Genomic DNA, 13,358 nt, shown 5'->3' on the forward strand with positions numbered 1-13,358 from the left:
AATGTTTTCTCTGAATAAGATGATTTTTTCTACTTTTTCTGGGTGTAAGTTGTGTTTGGATGATTGGACGATATTTCCACCTGAGCTAAAAACTCTCACTGATTTAGTTGTACTTGCTGGAATAGCTAAAATTTGTCTAGCTAATGAAGAGAGTTTTGGCAATGTATTTGAATGCAATTTATACCAATTAAGAATCGGAAAATCTTTTTTGGCATCAGGTAGATATTTATACTGGCAAATTTCGCTCAAAATAGGTTTCAGTTCAGATGTTGGCTCTTGTGTTTCAAGTCTGACGTTTAAATTGCGCTTCAGTTTTGAATTAGGGGACAAATCTGCTGGAAGGACTCTGGCAACAGGTTGGCATTCAACATTATCCTTAACCTGTGAGGTAAACCATTCTTTTGTTGTTTGAAATTTTTTAAAGAGCTTCAAGTGAAGTCCCTTTAAAGCAGGATTTAAGTAATTTGCTGCAGCACTCAATAAGTTTCCAGTGTGACATAGAGAAAATTTTTTCTCAATGCAGCTTTTCATTTTTTTTGCATGCAAGACACTGTAGCCATTTTTTCCATCCGTCTTATTAAATTGATCAATTTTGTCATGGATTAAATAAAGAGAATCGGCGACAGTCTTAATTGTTGGAATTGACTCAGCCGACCACGTTTCTGTAGCTTCTTTAAGTAGTGCTAAAATCTCTACTGCTCCCTCGATTGATTTCCACTGTGATGCGCTGATGGTCTTTGAAGAAAAATATCTTCATTTGCACATAAGCTGATAACTGCACTCTTTAGATGTAGGACAGAAGCCATGCAATCCAGTTCACTATTCCATCTTGTGTCAACAGATTGGCGTAACTGTCTAAAATTGATTCCTTGAGCGTCTGATTCTGATTCAAGCAACTCAGCTGCAACTCTTGGCTGGTGAGTTAAAGAAGCCAAATCATTGCATGTTTGCAACGCATCATCCATTCCAGCAGTCATTCCAAATGAGTCTCGAACTGAACGTTGCAAAATATGATTGTTGCACAAGTATTGGTCAAGGCGCTTTGACAACTTGACTGCAAGTTTCATGTTTCTTGCCTGGTCGTTCACGAAGTACATTGGCAAACCGGCAGGCAAATTTAGTTATATAAAGAAAGAATCCAGCTTTCCTTCAATTAAGATACCTGTGTGTACCTGCCTGGGAACTGTTTGACATGGGGTATCCAGTGATGTAGTCTCCAATTTTTGTCAATAGCATGAAAAGTCTAAGAGATGTAGCTGTCCTGAGCTCTAGAAGTCCAAAGGTCAGAAGTAAATGCAGCACTTTTTAGATTTGGAGTAATCTCCGTTATTTTTCATTCCAGCTTGAACTTCTCTTGACCAAATTGAAAGCTTTCTTGAATATGTTGTTCTGTGATGAAGGCTCAGTTTAGGGTTTGCAATGTCAAACAATTTCTTGAAACCTTTTCCTTCGACTGCTGAAAAGGATGCCATATCAGTGCAAAAGTAATTCAGCATTGCAGAGTCAAACTGTTTTTGAATGGAATTGTCTTTGTCATATTTGGAATTTGTTTCAAGCATTTCGACCTTGATTCGTTGTATCTTCTTAGGAGGAGGAAGAAGAGAGTCGTCAGTTTTTTCTGAATACTCAACATAATCATGGCTGTGTTTTATTTTGAGGTGACGATGAAGTCCGCTTGTGTTTCCATCTTTTGTTTTCAAAGACTTTTTGCACGCCTTGCATTCAGCACCGTCACTTGTTTTTTCTTGGTGACATTTTTGATTGTTGAAATGAGGCAAGAATATTTCTTTTCAATATGAACAATTTGTGTCAAGTTGAATTCCACTGGTAAACTAATGAAATTAAGTCGAAAGTGCACCATTTTATACAAAAAGTTTTTGTATTTAAAATCTAATTAAAAATATTTATAATCTAATTAAAATTTTTTAAAATCTAATTAAAATTTTTTAAAATCTAATTAAAATTTTTTATTTAGATTTAAAGAAAATATCTAATCAAAAAATCTAATTAAAAATCTAATTAAAAGTTGAATTTGTTTTTGTCAAAAACAAATTAAATTTTTAATTAGATTTATTAAAATCACGGAGTCAAAATATTAATTAATTAAAAAAACAAATTATTAAGCATTTTGTAAATTATAATAATTTTTAATTTGGAAAATAATATAATATTTAAGTCTCGTTCTACTTCTCGCGAGAATTTTCTATTTCTCGTTTCTCACGAGAAGTCCCATTTCTCACGAGAAACGAGAACGAGACGAGATCTCGCTCATTGTTATAAATTTTTAATTCTATTTTGTATGTTTGGTTGGTTTATACTATACTTATACAATAAACATAATAAAGTTTTCTTGAGTAGTTAAGTTATTTGTTTTATTTAATATTCGACTTTATAAGGTTTTAATAGCATAAATAGTATAAGTTAATTTATGTTTTATAAATTAATATATGTTTTAAATACATAAGTATAAAATTAGTATTTTAAATTAATAAAAATTTAACATTAAAAAAAAAACAATTTATTTTTATAGTCGATATAATAAAATATTAAATAATTATACCACAAAACAGTCCTAATATAATGTAACGCATTAATATAATGAAAAGGGCAAGCCAACCAGTTTTTGAAAATCCGTTACTTTTACCAAATTATTACTTTTCGATGTCTTCTTCAATATAACGCAATATCTTGTTTGTAATTAAAATCTCTCGTTATTTATAAGTTATTAAATCAGAAATAGCTGTTTTTTAAAGTAGGCGCAATTTTATAAATGGGCATTTTAATTTTGATTTTATTGAATTCAAAATTTTCATCCGGTTTTAAAATAGGTCATTTTTAGTTATCGAGGGTCACGTTTTTAAAGTACCTAAAAATGATTATTTGAAAAAAAAATTCCTTGATGAGATTAGGTTTTTTTATTTTTAGTTTTAAATTTAGGCATTTTTTAATTCAACTTATTAATGGTACCAGTGTGACATAAAAAATACTTTTATATTCAAATAGTTTTTACAAATTTGTGTAACTTTTTTTATGTGTGAACGTGTATGTATGTAAGAATGACAATATCAATTTAGTCTTTGTGAGTATCCTATAGTTATAAAAAAATTATGTATAGTTTTATGCTTACATCTTAACATTAACGGAAAAAAATTATGAGCTGCTGTGGCGCAGTGGTTTGAACTTTAGATGCAATAAATCCTGCGTTCAGTGTTCTGGGTATATTTCGCGTTATAGCCTAATGGGCCAGGTGCTGGGGCAAAATCTTAAAAAAAAATTAAATATTTAACCGTATAATAAAACATGTATTTCAGATTCTATTGAACTATTTTAACAATTGTATTGATTATCTTTTAAAAACAAAATAAATCAATTGCAAATAAATCAAAAGTATTTAAAAAATTTCGGCTCCCCTCCCATTCAAAAAAAAAGAGGGGGGTTGTAAATTTTGCAAACTTTAAACATTTTTTTTGCACGTGTATAATTTTTCTGCAAGTGTCAAATTTGAAAAATTAAATTTTGCACACACACTTAAACATAATATTATAAGAAACAAGCAAAATTTTCATAGTTTTTAGGTACTAGTAACAACTGCCCACCGAGCTTTTGCCAACTATAATCAACTGCCGAGATATTGAAAGTTAATAAAACCAAGGAGCTTTAAATGGATAATAATATATATAAATATAACAAATAAATATAAATAAAACAAATAAATATAATTATAACAAACAAATATAAATATAACAAATAAATATAATTATAACAAATAAATATAAATATAATAAACAAATATAAATATGATAATAAATATAAATAGATAAATACGTCCTTGATGATACTAGTACAGTGTTATAGCTACTTTTTAATCGAAAAATGAAATAGATGTTACAAAACTTAAAATTTTTTGCTTAACTGATCTAAAACTAAATATAACAAAGTGTTCGTAGTACTATTTAACTGCAGAATATTTCGCAATCTGTTAACTAAATTTTGGTTTATGTTTATGTCATAATAACAAGTCAAAACCTTATAATCTTTTGTGTGAAGCACAGTCATTATTGTTAAAAAATTTGTTTTTTTAACTTTAATACTTTTTTTTTGTTGTTGATATTAAACATAGTTTTAATGATATGTTTGTGTACCCATGGTCTACTATATTCACAGCCGTATGTCTTGAATTTTTAAGGGGCAAAGCAAGAGGCTGGTTTTGAAAGTTTTAGACATAAAATACGCTAAAATTTTATGTTTAAAACCATACTGCTCCGTGAGTTTTTTAACTTTTAATGAATTTATATTAAAAGTTGTCAACAAATGTGTTACACCAAAATGTATATCGGGTTGCTTACGCAACAAACACAAACAAATATCATCTTTTCAATTTTCAAACAGACAAAAACTTAAATAAACTTTTGAATACGATGTGTTAATCATTCAGATTGAACTCCAACAAAGCTTCATTTTGAAGATTTTATATAATTTAAGGTGATAAATGCACCCTAAATTGGCTTTTAAAATCTGTTTCTTTTAAGTATTCTGGTGAATTTTTGCAAAAACTATTTTAACCAGTTTTAAAAACTTCTCAAAGTCCACCTAAAAAGAGAACACTCCAAAAAGATTAGTATATATTTAAGGATAATGATACAATTACAAATGTTCATAATTTGAATGAAGCAGTAGCACCACCAGTGATTCAACTTAAACGATTTGAAAAAGGCCTTGTATTTTATAATCTAGTATTCAGCGCCGTAACTAGCTTTTCTAGTGCCCTGTGCAAAATTTCATTATTCGGCCCCCTAAGCCTAACTTTTTTTTGGAAAAATTGTAAATAATAATATATTTTGATTTATTATTTTTAAAAATTTCTTTATTAAAATTGCACTTTTCTCGCTTTCATTTGCGCAAATTCATTTATAACGTCGTCATAATTAATATCTTTAACAATGTTATATTCAATAGATATTATTGAAAGATTAGATAATCTTTCTTGTCCTATAGTAGATCTTAAATAATTTTTAATCAATTTCAATTTACTAAAACTTCTCTCACACGACGCAGTAGTAACTGGAAGAGTGAGAAATATCCGGAAAGCAATATTAATATTCGGATAAGACTCAATTAAGCCAAAGTCATGAAGTGCTTGCAAAATATCTAGTGGAGTTGCAGTTTTAATATTAGGTATTATTGTCGATGCTTCAAATTTAAAGCTTTGTATCTCACAGGTGAACTGGTACATATTTAAATCTTTGCTATACTTAATTGCTAAATCTGCAGCCGACTTTTTTAAATCCAAAACGCTGGTCGATTCCAAAGACATACCATACAGAAAGAAAAAATCATTGCAGATAGTTCGCAGTTGCTCATAACGCCAATCTAGTTGAGACAATAAAGTATCAAAAATCTTGTAAATTTGCATTTTGAACAAATGTTCTGGAGTCATATTACTTCCTTCATCTGTTGCCTCAAAATTTGCCATTTTCTTAACTTTTTTCTTGCGTTTATCAGGAAATCCAGCCTGTAAATTCATTGTTTCAGCTAAATTCTTTGCTTCCTGAAAATTTTGTTCGAAATCTGCTTCTCGTAGTCCTTGTAATGTACAACGTAGTGCATCAAATAATTTTGCTGCATGGTCTATCGATATATCTTTTCGTTGTAATGCCTTATTTGTTCTGTCAATGCATTGTAGAATTTTATTCCACATAGAAAGGGTACAGATAAATCTATAATTAATTAGTAACAATAAACTTTTTGCATTTGATACAGCTTCTGGATTTGATAAATCATTTGAAATAGATTCCAATCCTTTCTTTACTTCTGATAGATGTAAACTTAGTGATGTTATTGCATTAGCTTTTGATGACCATCTTGTGTCCGAAAAACTTTTAAGTGTCAATTTTAAAGACTTCATTAAAATTTCCCATCGTGTTGTTGATGACGAGAAAAAATTGAATAATCTTTGCACAGTACCAAAAAAAGTTATCATTTCTGGTGATGTAGAGCCAGCATGGACACCAGCTAAATTTAAGTTATGAGCTGCACACGGTATAAATATTGCCAAACTATTAATTTCCAAAATACGCGTTCTGACTCCTTTGTATTTTCCCGCCATATTAGCACCGTTGTCATATCCTTGTCCTCTGGCATCATTAATATCCAGTTTATCACCTTCTAGTTTATTTAAAATTTCAGTCGTTAAACCTTCTCCTGTTTTTTCATGTGAGTGAATGAAGTTGATGAAGCTTTCTTCGATCATTACCTTACCATTAGAATCAACATGGACGTATCGTATCATCTGACTCATTTGTTCTTTCTTTGATATATCAGGAGTGCAGTCAAATAAAATTGTGTAGTATTTTGATTTTTTAATTCTAGATGTGATTTCGTTGCTAGTTTTATCACCAACTAATTTTATTATTTTATTTTGAATAATGGGTGAAAAATATGAAGCAGAACCTTTTTTATGTTTTTCAATACGTTCTTTTAAAGTTCTATTATAATGGCTAGCAAATTCTATCAAATTTAAAAAAAATTCCACAATTTGGTTCTCCAATTTTTTCATTTGAACCTCTAAGAGCAATATTATTTTTGGCGCAGAATAGAATAGCATCTACAACGATTTTTAATATTTCACGCCATACCATTTTTTCTTCATTAATTGAATTAATTAAATAATCATCGAGTGTGTTCCCTGATCTTATATTTGTTTCCATCACTTTCCATTTTACATAATTGTTTCTGTGATCAGATGAATTTTCATGTTGTGGAATAACAGGATAAAGATGTCGCCAATCACGGAATCCTTTATGGGGGTCTGTAATATTATGAGATTTGTGGCCAAAAAGAATACAAGGGAAACAAAATATTGCGTTTTGATTAATGGAATATAACAGCCATTTTCTTATAACCATTTCTCCATTAATATGTTTCACATAAAACCAATCCTTTGTAAATTTACGCCCTGTATTGTCTGCTGATATAATGGTATTAACGTTTACATTATTGCCTTGTTCTGGACCATGCTTGACAAGGGAGTATATTACATTATTTGAAATAGCAGGCCAAGAATTTGGGTCGTTGTAATTTAGCATTATTTCTTGTGGAATAATATTGACGTTTGGTGTAATAGATGGCAAGTTTATAACAATATTTTCAATTTCAACATTAGTAGTACATGTATTTTCGACATTTGTACTTTCGACATTTTTATTTTCGACATTTGTAATAATATCATTATGGTCAATTAAACTTATAGGTTGCAATTGTAGCACAGCATCTTCATCTTGTAAATCAGAACTAGGTCTAGATATATTAGTTTCTTCAATTTGTGGATTTTTTTTAAGCCATTTAGTAAATTGCTGCGACATTGATTTGCATTCTTCTTGTTTTTGCTTGTTAATTTTTCTTTTTTGAGCGCCCGATAATTGTTTTGACATTGTTTGACTAGATAAAAATAATAATATTAAATATAAATTTATGATTTATCTCTGGAGCTACTAGATTACCAAATATATCGAAAATAAAAAGTTGTAAAAAAAAATTTATCGGTAAATTGAAATATGTGCTTGCCAACGCTATCTTACGATTCAAGTGTTTTATTAAGTTTTTATTATTTTAGAAAGTTTACCTGATGATTTAGTTTAATGTAATTAATAGAATAATTGGCTTGATGTGGTTTAATAATTAGTTTTTTTATAGCTATTTTTAACCAATCTATATTTTAATAAAACAAACTTACGATGTTTTTATAAACGAGTATATTTTAAATTCTAATTGGAAATTATAAATTGTAATAATGTGTCATTAATAATGTGTCATTAATAATGACAATAAGTTTTTTTATGTTGCTTTGATTAAAAATGAAAATTGCTTCACACATTTTTTAAATTCACCACATTACTACACACACAATACGTTTTATTCTATTGCCTACTAGATATCGTTGATTGAATTCGCGCCAAAATATTACAATTTGGAATTGGAAATGAATATATAAATTTTAAATTGCAGTATAGAATTAAGTAGCACTGTATTGAAATACAATACAGTGCTACTTAATAGGAAAAAAAATTTTTTAAAAATTAAAAAAAAAATTAATAGAAGTATTTATTAATAGAACAAATAATTTTTCGTCAGTTTAAAATTCCATCTACGGGCCCTGTGCAAGTGCACCTGTTGCACCTGCCTAATTACGGCACTGCTAGTATTTAATGAACAGAAATATTTTTTAACTATATTAGAGTTAATAACAGTTGATTTAGACGTAAATGTACGTTTGCAAAACAAAGGAACACCACTTCCATAACCAAGTTGGTTTGTTAATGGACATAATGCAAAAATTAATAAAATTATTATGCAAGAAAACTTTCATTTTTATATGAGAAACTACACATTAGAAAATCATGACACTATTTTAGATGAAATTAAATATAAAGAGCTTTATCATCCATAAGACAGGCCGAAAAACTCTGCAGAGATGATTCAATATGCATTACTTTTATGATATACATCTTTGCAGGCAAAAAAGCTTTTACTTAAAAAGTTCCCTTTTTTATCAATATCTTTAATAAATAGAGTTAAACAAGGAAGTATCGATTCTATAAAGGCTTAAAAAATTTTAGGTGAAAAAGGAAAATTTTCTCCTGATTGTATTATGATGGTAAATGAAATGTATTTCCAAAAAGCATCACAGTGTCAGAGGAGGAGAGTTTGTTAGTGCTGACAAAGAAAGTAACTTGTGCAATGGAAGCATTCGCACTCATGATAGTAGGGCTAAAAAAATTTATTTTTAATTTTTTGTTTTATTTCTTTGGAAAATGGTTATCGCAAAAGTAGCTGACAGCCGTGAAAATCTAATAGATGCTGGGTTCACTGTATGTGGTATAGTGACAGACAATCATTCCACTAATGTTAACGCATTCTCATTATTAGTTAAAATGTCTGAATCAAAATATTTTATTATTCACCCGCAGAAACATAGAAAGAAGACATATTTGTTTTATTATAGTGTGCATTTAGTCAAAAACCTAAGAAACAATTTAATAAATGTAAAAATTTGGTTTCTAAACTTTAAATACCAAAATGCAAATATCAATTGTAATTGTTCATCACAATATCTAAGTTTGGATGATTTATTCAAGATTTACAATAATGATAATGGACTGAATAGTAAGCTTAGAAAAGCTCCAAAGCTTATATGTGAGGTATTACATCCTGAAAATATTTAACAAAGTGTGCCACTTGCATTAGCAATTATAAATGAAACTTCAATTGCAGCTTCATAAAGCTATTTTCCAAACCGAAAAGATGTTTCAAATTTTTTAACTATATTTACTAATTGGTGGACAACAACTAATTCTAAACAAAGGCTTTCACCTAATATTATTAGCAACTGTATTAGAAGAGATGAAAATGATATTTTACAAAGCTCTGGCTGGTTGTACCAACCAATGTCCTCTTTCACCTGCATTTTACCTCGCATGTCAAACTGCATCAGCATTTGTAAATACTTCTACGTGAGCAAGCACTGCTTGTTGAGGAGCTCCTGAAAGATGGATTTTATTATGTGATGACAGCTTGTTTACAAAGTGATCCAATTAAGAGACATTTCTCACAGTATAGGCAAATGAGTGGGGGAAGATTTCTTGTAAGTCTAAAAGAAGTTTTAAACTTGAAAAAAATTATGTGATATTGTTCTTTAATTAAGGAGCATATAAACTTCTGGGAAGAAAACTTATTGCCAGATATTCATCCTTCGTTAACAATACTTGATGAACTGTTTTAAATTCGATGTAACGAAGTTATGGAAAGTTACCTGGGTTAACAGTCCAGTAATGGCAATAATTATAGCAGGCTATGTTGCAGAAATATTTTTCAAGAAGGTCTATATGCGAAAACTGCAAAGTATGTTTGAAAGCTCGAGACATTGATCTTGAAAATAATTTTTATCTATCTCTTTTCAGACGCGGTAGACTATTTGTTCTATCCAAACAGCTTGCAGATTTTGTTTGTAGTGTATATGCAATTTGGATTTAATTGAGAATGAAACTTCATTTTTATCGATTCCAGTCATTAAGTCATCAACATATCTGCTACATAAATACGCACCAAAAAGCAAATTTGTTTGTGAAAATCATGAAATCTTGTTTTTAAAAAAAATTCTTGTTAATGTATTTTATAATAACAAAAACTAACGAAATACTTGGTTTCCAATATTAACTTAAAAACATTTAAAAAGAAGCAAAGAAAAAGGTGAAATCAATTATGCTAATATGTCAGTTGCATAGCATTTGTTTATATAGTTTAATAAAATTTACCTATTATTTGATTTCTTTAAACTATTCGTTGACATTTTTTTCGTGGCGTTAAAATGTACACGAGTAAAGATATAAATTATAGATAAATACAATATACATAGATATAGATGTATATTAATTTGAATAATATCTGTGACAATTTTCCAACAAATAATACACAAATGATTTCAAATCTTTGATACCCATTTTATCTCTAAAAATATATATTATATTTGGGAATATGTTCGTTTGGTTTTTTTCAATGAGCTTTCTTTAAATAAAAAACAATAATTATGATATTAAATTAATCAATTATGTTTTTGCCGTTACTGCTTACAACCTCCTTCCACGTCTCGAACAACTTGTTGATGCCTGTTTTTGAGGTCCTCTTCACCGTCAAATTTAATACCTCTCATTTGATTTGACAAAGAGCGGAAAAGATGATAATCTGTTAGGATGTTGAAGAACCTTCCATTCGAGCTCTTGGAGTATGGTTAAGACAACTTGTGCAACATGGGGTCTGGTGTTGTTGTAGAGCAAGATGACTTAGCCTTGTTGGTCAGGTCTTTTCAGTAACATAGCCTCATTTACGCGGCGTAGTTGGACAATGTAAAGCTCCTTGCTGACCGTTGCATTCCTTTCAAGCATTTTTCAGTGTATCATACTTTCCCAGTCCCACCAAACGCAAATCATGGTTTTTTTTGGTTGGAGATCTTGCTTAACTCTCAGTTACGGCTTGTCTCCTGGGGCCACACACTTCATTCTTGGTTTTATATTGACGTACAGACACCATTTCTCATCTCCCGTAACGACTCGGCACAAAAAGCGCTGTTTATGGCCGCGTGTTATTCGATGGCGCGAAAGGTGTTGAACAGCAATTTAAAGATGATTTTCTTTGTTGACTTCGTTAAGCTTGTAAGACAACCAGGGCCCGAGGTTTATGGAAAATTTACGACTTGTTTGGCTACATCTTCCTTCAAAAGTGAATTGAGATGCTCCTAATTGAATTTTGTTGGTTGTCCTAGCATTTTGTGGGTTGTCTTTGAGGTCAAATTCGCCGTTTTTGAACTTTGCAAACCACTTCTGAGCTGCGTGCTTATCTATAGCACCTTCTCCATACACGTTGCATATGCCATTCGTGGCTTTAGCTGCTTTTTGACCGCAATGCAAAGCGATAGTAGTATAGAACAGTAGGTGTCGAATATGCTTATTTTTGCAACTTAGGTATTTCATTTCTAAAAAAACACAGTTTTGTAGAACTGAATAGGCACTGTCTAATGAATACAAACACTTTGCTCAACAACAAACAAATCCTTTAAATAATTCTCTTTAAAAAAAATCAAACAAAGTTGTTCCCCAACTCAATATATAGCAAAAAACAAAAGTCACTATTTCATTGAAGGCCTTTAAAGTTAAAAAGTTAAATTTTAAAGTTAAAATTGAAAATCTGACTTACTTTTTAAAAATATTTTATTCTGCGCAGCCATTTCTCCACTAATAATCGGCCTCCCAATTTCCTCTTCAAAAATGTAAGTTATACGGCTGTGAATATATTTGCCATGGTGTACATCATTTTGCTTGTTCATCTCATTTTACTTAAACAAACAACAACAACATTTAGGAGCGTTTAGATAAATAGCTTTACTTTTGCTATTTCATTTTGATTACTTCTTTTTCCCAAAATAAATCAAATTACAGAACTTCAAGAGAATTAAGTTATAATCTATATTTAAAAAAATGTTATGTTCATTACGCAAAATATATATATAAAAATTTTTAAAAAATATTTAAAAAATTATATAAAAATTTAAAAAAAAACACACGATAAGGTGTCCCGCTTTTCATTTGCCCCACTGTTCTCTACTTTATTAGTCAATAGAAGTACCTTGTCGGAAAATATATAATAAATACAACAACTAAGAAACGAATACTTAATAACAAAAAATAACTACCAAAATTAATTTTATTAGCTATAGTTATTATCATTTATTGTCGTTATCTTTATTACTTAGATCATTATCGCCCTCGCAGTATTTTAAAGTAATACAAATTAACATATTTGATGTCGACTGCTAATAGAGCTTGATACTATTTAAATATCGTTAGACTCAAAGCTTCTTCCCTAGACGTTCCAAGTGGTTTGAAACGAAGTAGCTTTGTCAAAGTCATGATTTGTATCGATGACATTTGCTTTACCGTTGTATCTGAAAGTTCGTCCGCTTTATTACATAGCCTAGCGTTGAGAGTAGTTAACATGTTTAATAGTGACTCACTGACTGCATATTTTTTTAATACTTTACAAAGTTCTTGAATGTACCACGAACCATAATTCGTATCGCGCCAAGAATCAGTACCTAAATTATAAAAATATTCAAGACCTTTTGATTCATGTTTAAAAATTTTAAAAGTTAAATATAAATAACAACAATAAATAAAATAACAACAATAACAAAAAATAAATGCTAGAATATTACAAATTAGACATTTCTTTTTTTTAAAGTAAACTTTTTGCCTTTAAAAGTAATTTAAACTAACCTACATAGATAATAGCGGGGTTTATGACTTCAAAGGGTTTGAGCAATTTTGATTATGCACATACAACAAAACTTAGAATCTAATTAATGTTTCTTTATTGGTAATTAAAAAAAGAATAAAATTTAATCAAGTGTAAACAGTGGCAGTCAATGAGAGAGGTACTTAGTATTCTTACGTTTATAGTTGGATAGATATTTACTGAATGAATTTTCTTTATCTTCTTTAGCTACAGATAACCAAACAGTCACAAGAAAAAAATAAACACGATGATTAGACATCATATATCATAAACATCATTCATTAAAAATTGTGCTCGTCTGGCAAAGTTAAAGGATTATTTGCTATAAATAATTTTATTTTGATTGAAAAATGAGAATATTCGCCAATTAACCATCAACATTTTGAATAAAACCTATATCAAACCCAAATCAACTTATAAAAGGAGAAGTCAATTTATTGTTATAAAAAACTAACTTAACTTAAAATCTGATGATGCACTAAGACAACATTTAAGAACTAAACAATGTTTATTTT

The 13,358-nt window shown here is 29.5% G+C and overlaps 1 protein-coding gene across 1 annotated transcript; it reads right to left on the minus strand.

Annotated features, from left to right (window-relative positions):
• Positions 1–4,867: 4,867 nt before the first annotated feature.
• LOC136076042 (zinc finger MYM-type protein 1-like) lies at positions 4,868–13,102 on the minus strand. The gene is made up of 4 exons (XM_065789506.1): positions 13,024–13,102; positions 12,379–12,643; positions 6,563–7,437; positions 4,868–6,507 (listed from the first exon to the last, which is right to left on the minus strand). Exons 1-4 carry the CDS (start codon positions 13,100–13,102, stop codon positions 4,868–4,870), a joined length of 2,859 nt encoding a protein of 952 aa, XP_065645578.1.
• Between the last annotated feature and the right edge of the window lie 256 nt (positions 13,103–13,358).

Source organism: Hydra vulgaris, chromosome 02, assembly GCF_038396675.1.
Source record: "Hydra vulgaris chromosome 02, alternate assembly HydraT2T_AEP".
Taxonomy (NCBI): domain Eukaryota; kingdom Metazoa; phylum Cnidaria; class Hydrozoa; order Anthoathecata; family Hydridae; genus Hydra; species Hydra vulgaris.

What these genes read in the sequence shown, in the direction of transcription:
- LOC136076042 (XM_065789506.1), bottom strand. Translation starts at nt 13,102, where the DNA reads ATGTCTAATCATCGTGTTTATTTTTTTCTTGTGACTGTTTGGTTATCT. An exon ending in AGATAAAGAAAATTCATTCA is followed by an intron (nt 12,644 to 13,023) that starts GTAAATATCTAT and finishes TTTATAATTTAG; the next exon opens with GTACTGATTCTTGGCGCGAT. An exon ending in AGTCTAACGATATTTAAATA is followed by an intron (nt 7,438 to 12,378) that starts GTATCAAGCTCT and finishes ATTTTTATCTAG; the next exon opens with TCAAACAATGTCAAAACAAT.